This window comes from Rattus norvegicus, chromosome 14 (assembly GCF_021556685.1).
Source record: "Rattus norvegicus strain SHRSP/BbbUtx chromosome 14, alternate assembly SHRSP_T2T, whole genome shotgun sequence".
NCBI classification, from domain to species: domain Eukaryota; kingdom Metazoa; phylum Chordata; class Mammalia; order Rodentia; family Muridae; genus Rattus; species Rattus norvegicus.
This window is the reverse complement of record NC_141547.1, coordinates 84,192,622-84,215,935: the sequence shown is the minus strand read 5'-3', so window position 1 is coordinate 84,215,935 and position 23,314 is coordinate 84,192,622. Positions and strand designations below refer to the sequence as shown.

General features: G+C 46.7%; 1 protein-coding gene across 5 annotated transcripts in view; it reads right to left on the bottom strand.

The window, feature by feature from the left end:
• Thoc5 (THO complex subunit 5) overlaps positions 1–23,303 on the bottom strand; it is a 33,771-nt gene extending 10,468 nt beyond the window's left edge. The window contains exons 1-14 of one of the 5 annotated variants that reach the window (NM_001401407.1): positions 23,264–23,303; positions 19,184–19,299; positions 17,000–17,143; positions 16,012–16,125; positions 15,777–15,874; positions 13,845–13,991; positions 12,049–12,163; positions 8,074–8,206; positions 7,363–7,395; positions 5,985–6,062; positions 4,174–4,214; positions 3,846–3,945; positions 3,178–3,286; positions 465–566 (exon numbers count right to left, since the gene is read on the bottom strand). In NM_001401407.1, the coding sequence (NP_001388336.1) occupies positions 465–566; positions 3,178–3,286; positions 3,846–3,945; positions 4,174–4,214; positions 5,985–6,062; positions 7,363–7,395; positions 8,074–8,206; positions 12,049–12,163; positions 13,845–13,991; positions 15,777–15,874; positions 16,012–16,125; positions 17,000–17,143; positions 19,184–19,279 (1,310 nt within the window). In that variant the 5' untranslated portion in view covers positions 19,280–19,299; positions 23,264–23,303. The remainder of the gene's footprint in view (positions 1–464; positions 567–3,177; positions 3,287–3,845; positions 3,946–4,173; positions 4,215–5,984; positions 6,063–7,362; positions 7,396–8,073; positions 8,207–12,048; positions 12,164–13,844; positions 13,992–15,776; positions 15,875–16,011; positions 16,126–16,999; positions 17,144–19,183; positions 19,300–23,263) is intronic. The other 4 variants (NM_001401408.1, NM_001012153.2, XM_087583866.1 and 1 more) reach the window with 4 other exon arrangements.
• Positions 23,304–23,314: the final 11 nt, after the last annotated feature.

Here is a 23,314-nt window from a genome sequence, read left to right as displayed (position 1 = left end):
CTTTCAGACACTTTCCAGATATGTATACCCTTGATGGCCTGGGCAGTCTCACAGGTCTTCATAAAGTGAACATGAAGATTTAAACTTCTTGATTTGCATGATTTTGTAGGGCTTCTGGGTCAAGAGATTAGTGATCCATTTTCACAGTCACCACAGGCCACTTCCAGACATTTATTATAGATACTGGGTATTTTGGTTTGGTGGTTGTTTGGTTGGGTTTTGGGGGTGCTAGGCATCTACCCCACCACAGTACCACAGAGCCACATCCCTAACACTCGTACCCTACACTTCCCAATCTTCCATCTTCCCATGACATCCCTTTGCCTTCTACATAAGAACGGGAAGATGTCCCCTCCAGCCCCAAGGTCCTCTGGGTGGCCTCTGGCCCTAATAGGTCTCCAGCTTGGCCTGGACCTCCAGACACAGCCACAGACTCGGGAAAAGTTGAAGCCCTGTTTACTCACCCAACTTTATCAAACTGATACTGATTGGCTGGATTTGGAGTTTTCTTTCCATGATCTCCAGGATACAAGCAGCTCAAGACCGAGTCAGGAGACAGTAAGTCGCTGCGGAAGCAAAGACCACAGTGAAAATGCTGGCCAACATGGAGCCTCAGAGTGGACCTGGGCATTGGAGAGTGGCAATGCACCACTCAGTCCTCAGGATGTCAACCACCATCTTTTTCTTGTTGTTGAGTTTTTTGTTTTTGGTTTTTTTGGGGGGGGAGGGGGAAGTGAAGGGGGAATAAGATTTCTCTGTGTAGCCTTGGCTGTTCTGAAACTCACTCTAGGCTGGCCTTATAGATAAACTCAGAGCTCTGCCTGCCTTTGCCTCTGTGTGCTGGGATCAAAGGCCCCAACACACTTGTGTCTACCGCCATTGTTCACTGAATGCTTCCTGTGAGTCCAATCATTTGTGTGCTTCAAGCCAGTGGACTCTTCACAAACCTCGTGAACAGAAAGGATTATCAACCCAGTTCTCAAGGCTTTAAAAGACAGGACACTGAAGCTCAAATCACACTCTGTGATCAGGAAGAACATTTTTTCTTTATTTTGTGCGCATGCATGCCCTGTGGCACAGAGGGCAGTTTTCAGGAGTCACTTCTTGTCCGCATCCTACTGAGGAAGGGCTCTCTGTCTCTGCCTGGTATGATACACTCCAGGCAGTCCGGGCTGAGGGGTAAGTCAGAGCTGTGTTTTTCAGGAGCTCTAAGAACTGCACTCAGGTCACTGAGCTAGGTACCAAGTGCTTTTGTCTAAGAAGCCATCTCCCTGGCTCTTGAGAACGGGAGTCTTTAGTATTTTGTTTCGCTTTGCTGTTTTTAAAATGATCCCTTCCAGGATTATATTGCAGGCTGAGAACGTAACTGAGCTGGTAAAGTGCTTGCCACACAGCGTGATCCTGAGGTCAATGACCACCACTGGAATAAAACCTAGCACAGCAGTGCACACCTCGAGCTGATGAGGAGGGGGACCAGGCTTTCTGGCCACCAGTCTAGTGGAGTCTGTAGATGCCAGGTTCAGTGAGGCCTGCTTCAAAAGTAAGGTGGAGGGGCTGGGGATTTGGCTCAGTGGTAGAGCGCTTACCTAGGAAGCGCAAGGCCCTGGGTTCGGTCCCCAGCTCCGAAAAAAAAGAACCAAAAAAAAAAAAAAAAAAAAAAAAAGTAAGGTGGAGAGTGGCTGAGGGTGGCTAATGTCCTCTGGCCCCCACACACGTGTGTCTGCACATGCGCACAGACACACAGACACACAGACAAGATAACAGGCCCCTACACCTATATATGCACATGAACACACACGCAGATAAACTATCTGGTGGCCAGGCATTACTTTGGAGAAGGAAAGCCACATGAAATTATAAATAGAAATCCTGTCAGAAATAGTTAATAATTTTACATGAGCAATTAAATTTTTACAAGTGACCTGGACACTGAGCACAGGTCCTTGATGATGCAATTTCTCTACACTGTACATATGGAAAAACATACATCTGTAGGGTATGGTGGAGCAACTTGACAAATGGATTCAATGAGCAATGATTATAGACTTAGCATCTCTACCTCACTAAACTTACTTAGTCTTCCGGAACTAGAGTCTTACTATGTATCTTAGCCCGGAACTTTCTACACAGCCCAGCTAGAACTTGAACTCAAGAATTCAAGAAGCAGGAGGATCTCTGTGAACTGGAAGGTCTACATAGCAGGTTCCATGTCAGCCAAGACTATACAGTGACACTGCACGAGAGAGAGAGAGAGACAGACAGACAGACAACAGACAGACACTGACTGAGACCTAGAACTGCTCAGTGAAGGAAAAACTTGACTAACATGTGAAACTTAGACGAAACAAGTTCTAGGCTCCCTCTGCTGGGAACAGGGTTAACTGCACCCGCATGCCCAGGAAGCCCAAACTCCTAGGCTGCAGAAGCCTGAAGAGAGAGCAGACACTAAGTGCAGGCTCTAAAAGCCAGGAACTCCTCCTCCCATCTGGCAGAATGGAAAGCGCTAGGCAGAGCTCTGCTGCCTGAGGTACCACACCTGTGCCTTTCTGGGCCTCAGGGTTCCCTCTGCAGCGGACAGCAGGGCCGGGTGCTAGGAGAGGGCAGTAATCCTCTCAGTGCGGCAGGCTAGGTCACCCCAGTCCTTTCAGTCCTCTGCTCTTCCATTCCGGACCGCAGAACAAGACTACCAACGTCAGGGCGTCCCAGGGGCGCTGTCAGGGCATCCTAGGGGTGCTGTGGCTGCCTGGTTATAGTCCTCCACTTACCACCGAGTTAAGACAAAATTGGGGACTGAACTGAGCTGGGAAACAATATCCTGGCACCCTGGGACAAAACTGAGAAAAGGGCCAAAATTTGTTATTTTGGTCACATCCCATACCTTGTTCATATATTTACACGCATTACTGACTGTAAAAAGTCTGTGGCTCTGCTCTAAAAGCAAATATGATTTCTATCCGCTATGGATTAAGAGATCTCACAGATGTAAATCAGAGAGCACTTCTAAATTTCAGTAACTGTCAGGATTCCCAAACTCTGGGGACACAGTAACAGAAATCAGCAATGGCAAAGGATCCTGTGACAGATAGAGGGAGGACTAGGGAACAGGGCTCTCGGCATGTCCCCCTTCCACACCCCTCCCTCCCATCTGTCCGCCTGCCCATCTGTCTGTCCTCATACCCTGCACTGATGGGGGTGATCAGCTCCATGGCGGTCGTCACTTTGGCTTTCACTGTCATGATGTTGAGGTTCATGAGATAGAAGAAAGTCAGATGGAGCACACTGTTGTCTACAGGAGTGGAAAAGAGCTCAGTTATCAATCACACCAGAGGCCAGGCGTGGTGTGCACATATTTAATCCCAGCTCTTAGAAGGCTAAGAAGCAAGAGGATGTCTAAGTTCTCAGCCACCTGGACTATATAGAAGTTCTAGAACAGCCAGGACTGCTAAAGTCCCATCTCAAAAGAATAATAAAAACAAAAACACCACGCCATGTAAAATGAAAATCGGTCAGGGTGGCAGTTCAGAGGGTAAAGTCACATGCCACCTGATGGTCTCAGCTCAATTCCTGAGACATTCATAGAAAGAATCAATCCCCAATGTTCTCTGACTTCCATATGCATGCTGCAGTGGTACAGACAGACTCACGCGCGCGCGCACGTGCGCGCGCGCACACACACACACACACACACACACACACACACACACACACACACATTTTTTAAACGGAGGAAAACCAGAACTAGGACACTGAAATACTACAGGCAGAGTCTCCCGCTGTCTGGACGCTTTGCACCGACCGCTGACCGAGCTCTTGGGTACTGCGGAGCTAAGTGAATGCAGACAGACCTTTGCACTTCAGATCCAGCAGGACAGACAGCGGGTGCCTTTTCAGCATCTCCTTGCGCTTATCATCCAACTGAACCCCGAGTGTGGGCCGACGCCTCTTCTGGACAAAAGGAAAACCCAAGCATGAGTCACGTGAATCTCCTCTTTGCAACTCTACCTCCCAGAGTCTCAGCACAGCTGCATGGGACTCTCCTGCCTCGGCTATCCCACTGCCAGGCTCTTGTCCCAGCAGACGCTTCTTCAGTCCCCCTCCTTTTGCTCTCAGGACTGTGGTCCTGGAAAACATCAGCATGGCTGATAACGTTCCCACCACAGAAGACGGGCTTACCGTGGTCTGCTCCTCTTCAGCATCCGAGTCACTCTCATCATCTGAAGCGGCAGAGAAGGCAGTGAGAAGTGAGGTAACTGCAGAGGTGCCCGGATGACGAACCTCCCCCTCAGGGACTGAGGGCCCACTCACACGGTCCTTTGTGTGAGTTCTTCATAAGTATTGAATTAACTAGCTACTTCTTACTCGGTATAGAAAACATCATGGGAAGAATGACATAATCCTAGCAGCCCTGGCTTTCTGAGCGTGCGTGCATGAACTTGCCCACATGGGCGCAAGGGGCGGACATTGTCCTCTGGATGCACTCATCAGTCAGCTCTCCACCTTATTTTTGTTTTTTAGAAACAGGACTTATGTAGTCCTGGCTGTCCTGGAACTCACTCTACAGACCATGCTGGCCTCAAACTTACAGAGCTCTGCCTGCCTCTGCCTCCCGAGTGCTGGATTAAAGGCGTGAACCACCACACCCAGCTGTTTATTTATTTTGAGGTTGTCTTTCACAGAGCTGGACATTCCAGCTAGAGGGCTGGCCAGCCAGCTCCTGGATCTGCTTTCTCCACCCACAGCATTGAAGGTAGGAGCAGGCCCTGTCATGCCCAGGTTTGTGTTGTGCTGTGTTGTGTTGTTGTGTGTGCTGCGTTGTGTGTGTGCTGTGTTGTTGTGTATGTGTTGTGTGTGTTGTGCTGTGTTGTGTGTGTGTTGTGCTGTGTTGTGTGTGTGTTGTGTTGTTGTGTGTGTTGTGTGTGTGTTGTGTGTGTTGTGTGTGTGTTGTGCTGTGTTGTGTGTGTTATGTGTGTTGTGTTGTGTGTGTGTTGTGTTGTTGTGTGTGTTGTGTGTGTTATGTGTGTTGTGTTGTGTGTGTTGTGCTGTGTTGTGTGTGTGTTGTGTTGTTGTGTGTGTTGTGTGTGTTATGTGTGTTGTATTGTGTGTGTGTTGTGTTGTTGTGTGTGTATGTTGTGTTGTGTGTGTTGTGCTGTGTTGTGTGTTGTGTTGTTGTGTGTGTGTTGTATTGTGTTGCTGATGTGGGTGCTGGGGATCAGAACTCAGGTCTTCGTGTTTGTGCAGCAAGCGCTTCACCTGCTGAGCCAGCTCCCCAGCCTCCAGGCCTGGTTTCCCAGGGTCTTTTAAATGTCATTTTTATGCAGCATAAAGCCCTTCACTGGAGGTAGTTTTAAGAGCAGCATAAGTAACAATGGCTGCAGGTATAATTAGAGGGGTGCTGTATGAAGAAGACAAGACCGCTCTTTCATGTAATCCACACAATGATTCTAGATGAAGAATTTGTCTTTCTGGGGTTGGGGATTTAGCTCAGTAGTAGAGCGCTTGCCTAGCAAGCACAAGGCCCTGGGTTCAGTCCCCAGCTCCGAAAAAAAGAAAAGGAAAAAAAAAAAAGAGGAAAAAAAAAAGAATTTGTCTTTCTTTTGGGGGGTAACAAGGGAACACTGAGACAGCCCAATGTCACTTAGACTGGCCTGGAAGTTGCTTTATTGACCAATCTGGATTCAAATCTGTGTAAATTTTCCTGCCACAACCTCCAGAATTTGGGGATTATGGGCATTTACCTATAACCAGCTCCTTTTACAATGAGTCAAACACGTTTCCTGCCTTCCTCAGGGTCAAAGTGCTCCTGGGTGCTAGTGGGTGCTAGTGGTACCTGAAATCCAAAGGCTGCACTGGAGACTCTGGGACTGAGCTCTCTTGGGCCCACCCTGAAACTCCTGCTAAACAGCCCCAATCCAGCCATTTCTCAAAGGACTGAGACCTCGGCAGTGATCTGATATCCTTGGTGAGTATCCTATTCACCATGTTACCTTGGGAGTCCTCGGGGGGCTTGAAAAGGGCTTTGGCTTCATCCACACTGCCTTCAATCGCCACAGACAACGTCTTATCTGGAGGTGAGAAAGGGCCTCTTGGAAAAGTTGCTGAGTGCGACCTCTGCTGCACTCCCCGCTCCTGACTGACTGAGTGGGCGGGCACACGCACACCACACAGAAGAGACAGCACCTCAAGTCCTTTCTCTATGGCTGCTAAGAACAAATAATGCAGTGCACTGCTTCCCAGCTAAACGTCCCCGAGACCGGTGCAAAGCCAGGAACACAGACTGGGGTTGGTCACCCACAGGACTCTTCTACCAGCTATCTATCCTAAGAAAGTTCGCACCCAGAAGCCGGCTCCTGTCCCCATCCCACCCTCTGTAAAAAGTTCTGTATTCTGCGTGTCACTGAGCACCTGGCCTGCTTGTCCCATCCTACTGGGCAGCAGAGAAGAGCAGATACGGACACGGATGCTGCGGCCTAGTCCCAGACCCGAGTGAATCCCGTCCCACTCATTACTGGATTTGTGACCTGGAAGCCAGACTTACTGACCGGAGGCTCAGTTCCATATCTGTAAGGGGGAGACTTGGGAACTGGTAGTAGTTGAGTGGCAGGAAGTCAAGAAGCTAAGGGTTACATTTTAGATGCATTATCAGTTTTGGGGTGAGGAATGTAGCACAGAAAGGCACACAGGTAACATGCGTGAGGCTGTGGCTTTGCTCCTGAGCACCACACAGCCGTAACTCAATACACTCTGGAGTCTCGCAGCCGTGAGCTGTGGCATACTATCCGTAGAGACACGAGAGAAGCTTAGGGCTCATGAAGTAGCAGACCGCACTCAGCAGATGGAGCAGGTGGCTGGACTTGAGCCTGTCTCTCTAGCACTCAGTAACAATCTGCTCCACTCTGCCTAATGTGTCATGAGTAGACTCTCGGCACATTTCTGTGGAACTCTGGGCTCCTACTGCTGTGAGCAAGTAAGACAGTCTAGTTTCTCTACCTTTTTCTTTCCTAATGGTAGTGAGACATAAGTCAGGGCTTAAGCTACACCCCAGTCCCTCCTCCGCCGTCTTGGGGGTAGGAATGTCACAGAACGCTGATACCATTTGCCCAACTACACTATGAAGACGTCCCCCAACAGCCACCTACTGCTTTATATCTGGAAACCATCCCATCCCAGCCAAGCAAGCGGGACCCCAGGTGAGCGCTGGGAACTGCCTTGAGGAGCGAGTTCACACCTCCACATGCCAGGCGGTCACTCCACCAGAGTCACAGCCCTTACCTACAACAGGCTTTTTAATAGTTTAGTCTTGAATTCTACAGGAAAATAGAAGTGCAAACAGTAGAACTTTAAACACAAGAGGAAGTTACTCACCCTGTCTAGGGGGCTGGGAGGAGGTCATATGAGCTGGGGACGGCAACGGAAGAGAACAGAGGGGGAGGAGACGGACGGACAAGGAGACACAAGAAAAGACATAGTAATGTCCAGGTGCCATGGCTAGGACAGGGCATGCACAGGAATAGTATATGTCTGTCTGGTGCCATGGGAGAAGGTGTGAACAGAAGAAAAGTGCTAAGTGAAAGCTGCCCTGGGCAGAGCCAAAACTTTAAAATCCTTAGCAGAGTCAAGGCTGGCCTGAGTGGCCAGGGGTCCATCCTCTCACGGGGCAGTGCACCACAAATCATGCAGGCTGTTTCAGGCATGGAGAAGCCTGGGAGGGCTGCCTAGGATCAGAGTTCACCAAGCACCCCACCCCCCCAAAAACACACCAAGAGACACTGATCCACCTGCCAAGTGAGTCTTGACGGAGCAAGCACCTGAGAGCCAACACAGGCCGTCTGGGCACTGTCCCTAAGAGCTGTACAGCCAGGTTCTTAAAAATCCAAAGCCCTCCAATCTGACACATCCATCACATTAATCAAGCCTCGGCTAGCTGGTGTAGCAGCCATGCTGAAGGAACAAAGGGGAAGCGGCCTCTGCTACCTGAGGACTCTTGGGCAAAGCTGGGAGCTCTCCTGGCAGGTAGCCCTTCCTCACTATGGCGGCTTCTCCCATGGCCCCCTCCCTGCCCAGCCCCATACTCACCACAGGCCTGCCCGTATGCGGTGGCCTGCACAAAGAGCACGTAGAGGGGAGGCGGCAGGTGCCTGGCGGTCTCGTACTGCTTGTGAGCCTGGTCGAATGGCATGAACAGGTACTCTTGCACCGGCAGGGAAGCCTGCAGGCAACAGGAGGTTTTAGTCTCCACACGGAGGCTTTGGGACTATGCTTCACTCTTTTGGCTGAACTGGAGAGTAAGTCCAGGCCCTTGAACAAGTGAGGCAAACATTCCATTACTAAGCTCTGTCACCCAGCGGCCAGTATTTACAAAAATGATATATAATAAACTAGTAGAACTATGGTGAAACAAAAGCTAAATATAAAAACATATTTTACAATAGCAAGAAGAAAATGGAATTATGAAAAGATGTTACTTGCACATTTCCAACAGAATCAGAAAACTATTAAGGGTCTGAGAGTGCCGCAGGCAAAACAAGAAAGGGGTGGAGGGAGAATGGAAAGAAAGGAAAAGAGCAATGTATTGTGCTCACCATCAGAAGTCCCTGGTGAAGTGAAAAAATACAAAACAAAAAGCAGGGACTTCCTGGGTGAGCAGGGAGAGGCACTCACTACCACACGGCGGAAGGGGAAAACTGATTCCTGCAAGGTGTCCTCCAACCTCCACCTTCATGACATACACATACATGCACACATCGTACATATACACAGACGCACACACATACAAATAACTTTAAAGACAACCTCCAAACTAGCTAAGACTAGGAGCAATAGCAGTTTCAAGCACTGGCGAGGATCCTGACGGATCTCAAGTTCCACTGTAGGAATCTGTGAATGTGCGGTCATTCTAGGAAACGGTATCAGAAGTATGGAAGCCAAATGCACACACAGAAGAAGCTACGTAACCCGGCAGTTTTACACCTAGGTACACACGCCACAGAGATGTGGACAGTTGAGGACCAAAAAACACGTATAACAATACTCAAAGGCACATTATTTATAACAGACCCAGTCTTGGAATATTTGAAATCAAATTATTATAAAAAACAAACAAAAAAATTGATAGAGGAACACAGAAAAATTTTTAAAATACCACTGGGCAAAAGAGTTTGTATGATTCTATTTATATAAAGCTCAAGCCCAGAGAAAGCTAGTCTATGATGTTAAAAGCCAAAATAATGGTTACTGAGGGGCAGGAGAATGTGGTGTCTGGGAGCTGGAAATAAAAAGACAGCCTAGGCTAGAAAGACAGCTTAGTAGTTGAAGAGCACTGACTGCTCTTCAATATGTCCTGCGTTCCGTTCCCAGCACCCACACGGGTTATATGGTGGCTCACGACCACCTATAATTCTAGTTCTAGAAGATCCAACCCCTTCTGATTTCTCAGGTACCAGGCACATATGTGGTGCATATATATTTATAAGGCAAAACATTCATACACATAAAAGTTAAAAAAAATTAAGTTCTTTCTCTTGTTTTTGAATAGTTACATAGGTGTGTTCCTTCAGTAAAGTCACCCAGCTGTACATAACGCAGCGTATGCTTTTCTGTATGTAAAGTGTGGGTGTTATTTTTGGTCATGGGGAATGAACCAAGTACTTCTGTATACTAAATATGTAATCTACCACTGAATTGCATCCCAAGCCCCCAAGAAATTAAGAATTTTAAAAATATTTTTTATTTTAAGCTAAGCAAAATGGCACACACTTTTAATCCTAGCTCTTAGGAGGCAGGAGTCTCTCTGAGTTCACGCCATGTAGTGAGACCCTGCGTCAAATGACAAAAACAAAAACAATTAAAAACAAAAACAAAAAAACCCACTAAACTGTGTTTTAATTTAAAAATGTATTTTTCTTGTATGTACATGGATGTTTTGTTTGCATGTATGTCTGTGCACCATGTGCATGCCCACAGAGGCCAGAAGAAGGTGCTGGATCCCTGGAACTGGAGTTACAGAGAATTGTGAGGCCCATAAGGGTTCTGAAAATTGAAACTGGTTCCTCTGGAAGAGCAATAGTATGTATAACCACTGAGCCATCTTTCCTGCCCCAAAATCATGACATTATTTTTGTAGGGAATGAGGTCTAACTACGTTGCCCAGGATGGTCTCACACTTATGGTCTCAAGTAATCCCCTGTCTTAGTTGTTGGGGCTAGAAGCACGTATGTATGTATGTATGTATGTATGTATGTATGTATGTATGTATGCATGGTATCAGAAAACGAATTCAAGGGGCTGGGGATTTAGCTCAGTGGTAGAGCGCTTACCTAGGAAGCGCAAGGCCCTGGGTTCGGTCCCCAGCTCTGAAAAAAAGAACCAAAAAAAAAAAGAAAACGAATTCAAGGAGCTATGGAGATGGCTCAGTCAGTAAAGTGTTTGCTGCTCAAACATGAGGATCTGAGTTCAGATCCCAGCAACACATGTGACAAGACTGCAAACCTGGCACTGTGTGCTGGAGGGCAGGATAGAGACCTGAGGATTCTTGGGGCGGGTGGGCCAGTTAGTCTAGCCAATGGGTAAGCTCCTGTCTCAATGAATAAATGAGGCCTACAGGAGACACAGGTGCCAACCGAACAAGTTCCAGGATAGCCAGGACCACGCAGAGAAAGCCTGTCTTAAAGAAAGAGAGAGAGAGAGAGACAAAGAGAGAGAGAGAGGAAGGAAGAGAAAGAAAGGAAGAAAGAGAAAGAAAGAAAGAAAGGAAAGAAAAAAGAAAGGAAAAAATGGATATATTCAAATTTATTTTATAAAACAAAACCTCCCAGTTAGCAAGGTAACTGTTAATGTGACTACAGGCATTTTACTAAGCACACACAAAACTCACACACATATATCCTCTCCATAGACACAGCAGGAACCAAGGCACACAAATGAAACTGTACTATGACTGTTTCACAGGAGATCTTTCTATCTAATTATTCTGAGGACTGTGCCCATGCTGTACACGACCTTGAAGCAGTAAGTGCAGTCCACATGAGAGACAGCAATGCAGAAGACCTGGAGTAAATGCAGCCTGGTTGCCTACTCCCATTCCCAGCCTTTTGGTTTTCCCTTCATCCCCCCCTCCCCGCCCCCACCCCTCTGCTGGATTTTGAGACGGGATCTCACTCTGTAGACCTGCCTAGCCTAGAACTTCTATGCATACCAGGCTAGCCCCAAGGCATGTACCAGCAAACAGAGCTTGAGAAACAGTATAGTTATGTAGCCCAGGGAGAATAAAGAATCTGGCTCTCTATTCAGCACAGGCAGGCCTCAAATTCACAATCTTCCTGCTGCAGTTTCCCAGCTCCGCCAGCAGCCCAGCGCCATGTTCATTTTCTCCTATGATGAAGTTCTACTAGAAAAGTATGTTTTTGCTAACAACTCTAAATCCATGTCTAGAGCTGACAGGAGGAAGTGAAGACTTTGCCCAGTCCAAGAAAAACAGTTTAAATTTCTCTCAACTCCTTTTACAAACTTCCTCCTCATTAAAACATTTATCTTGCTTCAGAAAACTCTAAGAATTTAGACCAAGTCTGGCATGACAAGCAAACAAAAATCAGGTCACATACTTACAACATATATGTATGTATATATGTTTGTACACACACACACACACACACACACGCACACGCACACGCACGCACACACACGCACACGCACGCACACACACACGCACGTACACACACACACAGATTCATTCTATATATGTAAAGTGGAAGCTTTTCAAACGAGGTCAGTTCTTTTTAGAGAGCCATCCACTTTCCTTCCCCAGCCCCTGAGGTAACTGGGTGAAGCACGTCCATGTCTGCACAAAGTAAGTGTAAATGCCTAGAGACAGCAGGCTGGTGAGGAACCTGAAAGCTAAGGATAAGCAACAGTCCAGGCGTGCGAGTATGCTCCTGACCCAGAGGCCCAGGATGTCTTTACTTCAGAACGAAACTCGTCCTCTCAGGGGACCACCCTCAGTGCGACTGAGGAGGAGCAGCCTGTGGCTGGTGTGGTGAGCAGAGCCACACCCACCTGCATGATGCTGTTGAGGCGGGGCTGGAGGCTGCTGAGATACTCCTTCTTCACCTCGATCTCCTTCAGGATCTTCTCCTTGTTGGACAGACACTCTCGGTACTTCTCTGCCAGCCTAAAGGGGCACACAGGGCACTGTCAGGAATGCCTTACAGGGATACGGGACATACCTGTTCACTCCTAGACCCTACCTGAAAGAGCTCTGACAATTCTAATGACAGCCAGCACTGACTATATGCCAAGTCCTTTGGTAAGTTCCATACAAGCACTACTATACTTAGTAATTACACAAATCCTCAAATATGCTGACGTTAAACAATTTATTTTATTTTGTTTTGGGGTGGGGCAGAGAGAGGGTCCCTGTGTTATGGCACGTGTGTGGAGATCAGAAAACAACTTACACTAGTCGGTTCTTTCCTACCATGTGGTTTTCAGGGATTAAACTCAAGTTATAGCAAGCCAAGGGGAACGAGCAAGTACCCAGCATCCCTCCACTGTCTCTGCTCCAGTTAACGACCCCAGCTTCCTGCTCTGCGTTCCTGCCTGGCTTTCCTCAGTGGGAGTGTGAGCTGAGGGTTGTAAGCTGAAATAAACTTTTTCTTCCCTAAGTTGCTTTTGGTCGTGGTGTTTTATCACAGCAATAGGAGGTCTTTAGGAGTTTAAGATGTGAATTCATTGGTAGAGTGCTGGCCTAGCATCACATAGACTCAGATGTGATGGTGTACATCTACATCTAAGCACTGGAGAGGTGCGGGAGGGAGAACAGAAGTGCAGTAACCCTCAGCTACACTGTATGTCTGGGTAAAGGCACTTGCTGGTTAAGCATAATGGCCTGAGATCAACCCTAGGAACTCATGGAAAGGTGGGAGGAGAACTAATTTCACGCACGCACGCATGTGAAATCTATGAAAGCAGGCAGCAGCACTCTCTTGCCCTGGGTCTTATACTACCTAAGGAGAAGCCAGCAAGACAAGTGTTCCCTTCTCTTCTTGACTGGGAACGCAGTCACCAGCGGCTTCACTTTCAGACCTAGGCCAAAATAAGCCCTTTCCCCTAGTATGTCTGTTAGGGTATTCTGTCAGAGTAACAAGGAGATTAACTAATAGTAAACAAACAAGTGGGTTTTGCTGTGACATCTTCATGAATGTTTATCATTTTATCTTGTCGTCCGTCCCCCTGCTCTCTCCCCATGTCTTACTTGCCTCTATAATTTGTGTGTGTGTATGCACATGAGCGTGTGCACGCGCATGAAGGTGTGTGTGGGTATACTCATCCGAGAGAGCACGTGTGGAGAGCAACGGTCAATCCAACTGACCTTTTTCCTTACTCTCTGCCTGGCTTTTGAGGCAGGGTCTCTCACTGAGCCTGGGGCTCACTGCATAAGCTGGCTGGCTAGAAAGGTCATGGGATCTACTAGTTTCTACAGCTCAGACTCACGCCGCTTCACCCAGCCTTTTCACATGTACTTAAGATACAGATTCAGGGTCAACGCCTGTATAATAAGTACTTTATCTACTGAGCCCTCTTCCAGTGCAGATTCCCTCCTCGCAGTGCTGGGCACTGAGTCAAGAGCCTTGTGCATAGTGGGCAAACACTCCACCACTGAGCCACCACCACCTCCAGCTTCCTACTGATAGCCTCAACAGTCATGAGCCCACCCTGGAAGAGGTCAGTCATGTTCGAATAATCCAGGGTGAATTAATAAGAAAGTAAGATTTGGTCCTGGAGACTGCTTGGCCTACTCCTGGGTCATGACCGAGCACTGATTAGCCAGGTCGGGAAGGAGGAAGCACCACCTTTTCCGCTGCTCCAGCTCCCAGTCCAAACGTGCCAGCGTCTGTTGGTGAGGGTCTCCCATGGTGATCTCGGCCTTGCTGATGTTTGGTGGAGCTTCTGAATAAAATTCCTCTAAACTGACCAGATCGATTTCTTCATGCTTTGACCTACGAGCAGAAATAACGTCCTCAGGCAGCCGTTTTCAGAGCCCCAAACTGTGGCTTAGCAGGGACAGTGGTTCCATTTGTCTGTGCAGCCCCAGCCCCTGGCTACTTGAGATCCTGGGACTCTATCCCAGCAAATGCTCAGTGACAGGCATTTCAGTGTGATGAGAGGGTATCAGTGACACAACACAACGTCATTTGCCCGTGCTGCTCAACCTACTTACCCACAAACCTGCTGAAAGCTTGGGAAGGATACTTAATAAATTTATAAACGTCTCCTGGTTGAACAGGACAACTATTAGCTAAGAGACTCAGAATCCCTGCATCATGTTGAAACCAAGACATGTCACCAAGGAAGAATAAACCTGAGAGACTACACATAACTTTAAAACATTCTCACTGTATACCTCTAAGATGAGGAAAAGCCAGGCAGGCAGAACTAGAAGTGAACAAGATCTAGAGGCTTTACATTTTGCTTGTTTAGAGAAAAAAATGATTCTCTGTGGGGTTAATGTCACGAGTGTTCATGCCACGGTCACATAAGCATGGCAGCTACCATAGTCAAAAAGCATGCTGGCCTCACCTCTGTCCTTGCCTCCTGTAATTCTTAGGAGGGGGGGGGGCTTTAGCTCCATTTTAAACCTATTACCTTTTATTATATATAATATATATACATACATACATATATATATATATATATATATATATATATATATATATATAATCTTCTTCTGTTTTTCATTTTGGTTTTTTTTTGGGGGGGGGAGGTAATTATTGTTTTTGTTTTTTCAAGACAGGGTTTCTCTGTTAGCTCTGGCTGTCCTAGAACTCACTCTGTAGATCAGGCTGGAATCAAATTCATAGACATCTGCCTGCCTCTGCTTCTCAAGTGCTAGGATTAAAAATGTGAGCCACGGGCTGGGGAGATGGCTCAGTGGTTAAGAGCACTGGCTGCTCTTCCAGAGGTCCTGAGTTCAAATCCCAGCAACCACATGGTGGCTCACAACTATCTGTAATGAAATCTGATGCCCTCTTCTGGTGTGTCTGAAGACAGCCACAATGCACTTATGTATAATAAATAAACAAACAAACAAACAAACAAATCTATCTTTTTAAAGAAAAAGTGTGAGCTACCACTCCCAGGTTCTTTTTCCCGTTTTCTTTTTTTTTTTTTCGGAGCTGGGGACCGAACCCAGGACCTTGCGTTTGCTAGGCAAGCGCTCTACCACTGAGCTAAATCCCCAACCCCTTTTTCCCATTTTCAAATGTGCGCAAGATCCCAGAGCGAGTGAGAGGCAGAGCCTGGGCATTGCCAGCAGAGCCCATGACCCTTCTTTGTGCTCCTGCCTGCGCTCATTACAGTCTGACTTGGCCAGCAAAGCAAAGATGACAGAGGAGGAATAACATTTTTGCTGGTTTTATACATTCCCAACTGCCATACTTTCAAAACCAGCACTGGAGCAGGCTATGCTAGCCAACAGGCACGTTGTTTCTTCAATGGGGCAACTAGGCATTGTTACTCTGTGGCCCAGAGGGTGAATAAATGACAATGCGGGTTGAGGAGAAACATTACCCTTACCAAGTGCTGATTTCAAACCTCAGAAGGGGCCAAGAGGCTTCCATGGTTCTTTGTGGGGTCTGAAATGACTGCTTGAGGTTCTCCATCCGAAGTGATGTCCTGACTCTTCTCCAAATCCTGTAGTCTAATAAGCTCGCCCATTCTGCTTCCCACGGAGGAACAGGCAGTGCCGCCGACTAGTAAGTCACACCCTGCCCTCCCGGACTCACTTGAACTCCAGACACTTGGTGATCTCCTTCTGCAGGTGCATCACTTCGTAGAGCAGGTTCTGCAGCTGTAGGTGGTAGGCATCGACTTTCTGCTTGGCCTGCAGGGGGGATGAAGTGAGCCGGGTGATCTGGGCTGGGACTGACCATCAGCAAAGTCAGAGAAGGGCACAGGGTTAGTTAAGAAGGGGCAGAGAGGAGGGATGAGAGCTCAGGTTATCAAACCTTTCAACTCTACCTCGTGGGTCTGATCTCTTCCTTTCTTTAACCTGATATGGGCTAATCGGTTAAGCTTCTTTAGAGTCATGAAATGCACACAGCTCTGGATCCTTCGTTCTTCTATTTCAATGGCCTGTGCACAAAGAGACTGGTAAAGACCGCTAACAGACAGACGGTGGCTCAGTTCCCTCCAGACCCTGGCTGCCAAGCCAGCCCCACACAGGGCCGTCAGCAGAGTCTAAAGGGAGCCCAGAACAGTGGGAAATGTCATAAAAGAAATGAAAGAGTTGGGGTTGGGGATTTGGCTCAGTGGTAGAGCGCTTGCCTAGCAAGCGCAAGGCCCTGGGTTCGGTCCCCAGCTCCGAAAAAAAGAAAAAAAAAAAAAAAAAGAAATGAAAGAGTTAGGCTAAGCTCGATGGCACACTAAGGCCTTTAATCCTAGTAATGAGGAGGCAGAGGCAAGAGTTCAATGCCAGACTGGTCTACACTGGGAGTTTCAAGGTCAGCCAAGGCTATATAGTCTCAAAGGGAAAAAAATAAATAAATAAAGGGAGGGAGAGAGTGGGGTTAGTGGGCTGACTATAGAAAGCTTGGTTATAAGACTAGAGCTATAGATATAACACATGAAAATAAGTGAGACTGCTGGGAAAAGGGACTTCTTGAAATCACCTGTCAGATTTTAGTCACACCGTTTAGCTTTATTTCTCCCTAATTCATGCATTTAACATCCATGATCATTTTATTTGGGCTCTACGATTTATTTGCACATAGTTCAACACTTAGCAAAGCGACTGCCATCTAAAAAACATTACGTCTATAATAACAAATTATAGTCATAGGAAAAAGGTATCTAGTACTCTGGTTACTGTAGCGGGAGATGGGGCTGTTATGACAAATTCTAACAAATTAGTAGGCAGGTCTCTGGTGCTTCCACCCCAACCTCTAACTGCGAGCGTGCCCCAGCTTGCAGACATACCAGGTTTAGCATGCCTGGCCCTTCTCCTTACCACGTCCTTGCTGCCCTTGCTCTTCAGGTCCTGGATCTCAGCCATCAACCTCTGTAGCTCCTGGCAAGTGTACTTGTACAACTCATAGTCTCTGCCGGGGTCCCGCAGGTCAACCTCAGCCTCCTCGCTATAGTATCTGCCTTCCTGTGAAGAAGAGAGGTCCTGGTGAGGGTCTCTGCCAGGGTCAGGGACAGTAAGGATGAATACCTTCATTATGTAAGGACATTACGCCTGCCAGTGTGCGGTCAGTCTGGGCTACACAGCGGTTCCTGGCCAACTAGACGACACAGTGAGACACACGTGTGAACACACATACACATACACAAAATTAGAAAACACGCCCAGCCAGGCCTTGTGGCATATTCCTGCAATTGTGGCACTTGGGAAATGGAGGCAGGGTGATGCTGACGTCAAGCCAGCTTGGACTAAGCACAGAGCTGTCTCAAAAAACAAACAAATTAGCAATGCTCTGATCAATGCGAAAAGAAAAATCTCTACATTAATCTTGGTTTCCTGAAACTAAGGGAGGTGCTGTTGTTTCATTTCTCTTTACTTCACTCCGTCCGTAAGCTCCCCTTCACCTACACAGAACTCACCTAAGGCTCTGTAACAGTAGTGCAGTGACTACCAGCGCCTGCTGAGCCTGCAGAAGACCCAGCTGCATTTCCCAACAACATGGCTGCTCCAGTTCAAGGGAACCAGCGCCCTCTCCTGGCCTCTGCAGGCCCCGCACACAATGATGTGCTTAAAACACTCAAAAGGCAAAAAAAAAAAAAAAAAACCCAAAAACAAAATCAAAAAACAAAAACAAACAAACAAACCCCCCCCCCCCGTATACACACAAAGCAAACATTTTTTTAAAAAAATGAGCTCTGGGGGCTGGAGAGATGGCTCAGTGGTTAAGAGCACCGACTGCTCTTCCTGAGGTCCTGAGTTCAAATCCCAGCAACCACATGGTGGCTCACAACCATCTGTAATGAGATCTGATGCCCTCTTCTGGTGTGTCTGAAGGCAGCTACAGTGTACTCATACAATAAAATAAAATCTTAAAAAAAAAAAATTTAAAAAAAAAATGAGCTCTGGGTTGTAAGATAGGACTTATTTCCTGCACTTGTTCAGAAGTTACTGCCTACTCATTAAACAAACAAGCACTAAAAGGAATGTTTCTTGATATGAGGTTCTAATTCAGGGTCTTGCATAGTCTGAAAACAGGCTCTACCACTAAGCTGCACAGAAGCCCATGTTGCTTTTTAATTTAAATCTAAACTGATTTGCTTCCTTAGTCTATTTCAAAAGACAAACAAGCCAGTTGTGGTGACACACTCCAGTAATCTCAGTATATCCAATGATGATCCAAGATGATCTTAAGGTTTTGGGTTAACCTAAACTACACAGTGAAACCCTGTTTCAAAACAACAACAAATCAATCAGAAACCAATTAGCCTGGGGCTGGAGTGAAGGAGTTAACAGCAACCAGTGCTCATTCCCAGCACCCACATGGGAGCTTACTACTGTTCGTACCGCCAGTTCTAGGGATTCAGTGTCCCCTTCTGGCCTCCAGGAGCACTGCATGCACGCGGTACGCAAACATACACGTAGGCAAAACACCACATGCATACATTTTTTTAAAAAATTGCTAAACAATCAGAACAGCTAAGTTATAAGGGTAAGGGTGAAGGAAAGAGGATACGAAACTCAAGGTCACCCTCAGCTACATACCAAGTTCAAGGCTAACTGGGCTGAGACCATGTTTCAACAAACCAGCCAAAGAATCCTCCATGTTAAGGCATGGATCAGCTTGACAGATTCCAAGAGAGAGAAATAGAAAAAAGAGGAGAAGACTGTGCTGGTGAAAAGAGCTCCTGGGCCACAGAAGTCCTTTGGTGCCTCTGGTACCAAAGACGAGTTCTCTCGGAAGCTCTAGAGCTGTGCAGTCAGTGCACAGGCAAGCTGGGGACAGTGTGCTGGGACGTGCTCTCTGTGCAATACAAATATCCAACAGGCCAGCACCTTATGCTAACGCTCATCTTTTGTCAAATCGAAGGGACTCTCATCATCTGGTCTAGTGTGGGCGACCAGAGTGTCTCTGGTACACGTGACCCTGAGCTCCTCCACACTCACAGGCAGTTTCTGGCCATCGTCTGCAGTTTTCCAGCAGCACAGAGGAGCCCTGGCTAATCTCACCTGCTCTGTGTCAGATCGATTCCGTTTCCCTTCAGTTGGGGTTCCATCACTTCGGATCACTTTGGGTTTCCTTTTTTTGCTGGATTCTGATGACATTGTGCTTCCAGGTCAGAGAGCTGTTAAGGAGAGAAAGCTTTTAAGGGTTTCCCACAGAGAAATGGAGAGATGGGTCAGCAGTTAGGAGCACTTGTTGCTTTTCCAGAGGAACCAGGTTTGAATCCCTGCATTCATCTAGAACTAAGCTCCAGGGCACTGATCCCCTCTGACATCTTAAAGTACCAAGTACACACATGGTGCACAGATATACATGTAGGAAAAATACACATTAACATAACATTTTAAAAAATAATTTAAATTCAAATAATTAATAAAAGTATTTTTAGAGGCGGCGGGGGTGGGGAGGGAGGTAGAGAAATGGCTCAGGGGTTAAGAGCACTGTCTGTTCTTCCAGAAGACCTAGGTTTTATTCCCAGCACCCACATGGCAGCTCACAACTGTCTGTAACTCCAATTCCTGGGTATCCCATCCCCTCATACAGACATGAACACAAGCAAAACACCAAATGCACCTAAGATTAGAAGAAATAAACCACATTTAAAAAGAGAAAAAAAAAGGGGCTGGAGAGATGGCTCAGAGGTTAAGAGCACTGACTGCTCTTCCAGAGGTCCTGAGTTCAAATCCCAGCAACCACACGGTGGCTCACAGCCATCTGTAATGGAGTCTGACGCCCTCTTCTGGTGTGTCTGAAGACACCTATGGTGTACTCATAACATAAAATAAATAAATAATATCTTTAAAAAAGAGAGAGAGAAAAGAAATGTCAGCAAAAGAATTGGTCCTTAGCAAAGACAGACAGACAAACTCACAGCCAAACTAACCAAGAGAGAGAAAAGACTTAAATCAACTGACAATAGAAACAAACAGAGGAAGTCACATGGACAATAATGAAATTCAGAGGCTCATGAGGGAAGATCTCCCAGTGTCAGGGTTGACAGGCTGGCCCAACAGTTAAGAGCATGTACTGTTTTGCAGTGGGCCTGAGTTCAGCCGCCAGCACGTTGGGTAGCCTACAACCATCGTAATAAAAAGAAAGAAAGCTTTAGAATATTTCAGAATTTAGCTGGGTATGATGGCATACGACTCAATTCTCAGCACTCAGGAAGCAGAGGCAGGAAGACCTCTGAGTCTAAGGCCAATCTGGTCCACATAGTGAGTCCCAGGACACTGAGGGATATACCAAAAATGCTCTATCTTAATCAAAACAACCAACCATGTTCTTGCCAAGATTATGAGCTCTGCTCTTACTCATGAGCCTGTCAAAGTGCTTCATAAATTTAGATTTAATTCCTGCTGGTGGATATATAACCCTATTCACAATACTACTGACTGACCACTGAGTAGTAGACTTATCTAAGCACTTGATGGATATGATCACACTTGGTTACTTTACAAAACCACTCAGGTAAGAACCACTACCCTCTCTAACATCTAGCAGATGAGAAAAGCAAGGCTGAGAGAGGTGACACTTTCCCAAAGCTGCAGAGCTAGTAAGGGCCCATCCGATGCTCCACCAGTACTCACAACACCTGCAGTACTGCATCTCCCAGTCTCGCCAGTATCCCTGCTGTCTGTCTGTCTAGCTCTAGTATTCAAATAAAGAGCCAGGTGCAGTGGCACATGCCTTTAATTTCAGCACGAGGTTGACAGAGGTAGGAAGGTCTCTATGAGTTCCAGGCTAGCCAAGGCTACATAATGAGACCCCGTCTCAAAAAAAGAAAACACAAAAAGCAAAACTAAGAACAAAGCCTACATTTTACGAGGTTTCACCTCTTATTGTCACCCCAACTTCTAAGGGGGGGTAGTTTTGTCCCTTAATTTATCACCAACACTTCTGGGAGAAGCCTGAGTTGGAACCTCCATGTGACTTTTTCTAGAGGCATGGGCCACTCAACAAACCACTTCATTCTTGTTTCCTGTCGAATTAAACAGACAGTAGTCCTTCTTCGGGGCTTGTAGGAGCACTGAGTTACAAAGCACATCCTGAGGGTGAGGAACGTGATTTGGGGTGGTGCCTGAGTTATCACATTATGCTAAACACCAGAGGACAGGTTAATCTGCCTGGCCTTCCTTTTGGACAAGTCCACGAAGCTCATGCCTGCTTCAAAGAGAAGAACTTTCTGCCTGGGCCTCAACAGTTCTGAGGTTATAGATGGGTCCCAATGCTGTGCTATTGTTTTTCTAGCCAACTGGGATGGCACACGCCTTTAATCTCAGCATTCTAGGAGAGGGGAGCAGAGGCAGGTGGATCTTTTGTGAGGTTGAGGACAGCCTGGTTTACACAGTGAGAAATCATCTCAAAAAAACAAAAATCACCAACGAAATGTCTAATCGCTTCAAGTTTCCTAGTTTATTGTTAACACTTATAAGTGCCAAGGTTCTTGTAAGAAATGGATTCTCAAGTTGGAGAGATGACTCAGAAGTTAAAAGCACTGATTGCCCTTCCACAGGATCCAACCGCAATTCTCAGCATCCACATGGCAGTTCATAGCTGTCTGTAACTCTGAAATCTAATACCTCACACAGACATACATGCAGGCAAAATACCAATGCACATAAAATAAAAATAATTTTAAAAAAAGAAAGAAATGGATTCTGTCTCAGAGCCTTAGACAAGGAAACCGAGGTAGAATTTATTAATTAATGTTTCATCATACCATGTATATTATGCAATTATATCATTATCAGTGCAAGCAGTTTCCTGTTTATGGCATGCAGACCTCAAGTTTTCTTCTACCAAAGTAACTGTAAGTTTAAAAAGTGACTGTGACGTTGGCAATGTAATTCAGTTGGCAGAGCTGGCCTAGCATACTCAAAGACCTGCGTCTGATCTCCTGGACCACATAAAACTGTGTGTGGTGGGACATGCCTGTGACGAGACCAGGTCAGAGTTAGAGCTGGCAGGCGTGATACTCCAGGTCATCTTTTGCTATACAATGTGTTCGAAAGTCAGTGTGAGCTACATAATAAAATCTCGAAGAAAAAAAATGGGGTTGTGAGACAGGATAGTGGTAAACATCAATAATCACGGCACTTGGGAGACTGGGGCAGAGGGATCTTCACAAACGTGAAGCCGACCTGGACGACAGAAGCTGCCAGCCAGACTGGACTATAGTGACTGCATTTAAATCTTCATTAAAACGGAGCAGGTAGTACCTCTTCTTACTGCCCGGGCCCTTTTCAGTATAACTTAAGAAAAAAAAAAAATCTTGGGCTGGAGAGATGGCTCAGTGGTTAAGAGCACTGACTGCTCTTCCAGAGGTCCTGAGTTCAATTCCCAGCAACTACATGGTAGCTCACAACCATCCCTGATGAGGTTTGATGCCCCCTTCTGGCGTGTCGGAAGACAGCTACAGTGTACTTAAATATAATAAATAAAATCTTTGAAAAAACAAAAACAAAAAAAGATACATAGTTTTTTTAAAAAAGAAAAATCTTGTTTTCCTTTGTTTAAAAATTAAGATAAGCAAAATATTTAATGAATCGAGTACACTAAGTCAGGCCAGCTAGCTTGGAAACGGAGGGGACACTATAAAGAAAAGCCCGGCCTCTTTTCCCTCGTAACCCCCGCACTTCGCGCTCTCTGTCTTTATTCGACAGCAATAAATTTTCTTCACTACGTCTCCTTGGAGTCTTACACAGCGCATTATAAGCGTCCTCTCAGAGGACCGCAAGCGGCTGCCAGTGACAGCTAACCAAGTGGCGGGTTCATCTGACAAAAGCCACAAGGTTGGCACGGAAAACCTAGGAAATCCCAACGGTCACACAGGAACGTTTCCCACACACACAAAAGGACCATCGACCAGGTCCTACCGCTACCTCTGCCATCAGCACTATCAGGAGACTACAATCAGGGGACAGAGGATGCTGCTCCTGTTTCCAGAAAACGGCCACAAGCCCTGGGGGGAACCCGACAAGTGAGGACGCCAGACCGGGAACACGCATAGTGTCGTCTGCATCTCAAACCCCGTGCACCCGGCGAGGACCTGCAACCCCAGTCGGCTGCCCTGCAGCCTCACTCACCAGAACGATCCTCACGCCTTCCAGCCAGGCATCCACTTCCGGTTCGCGACC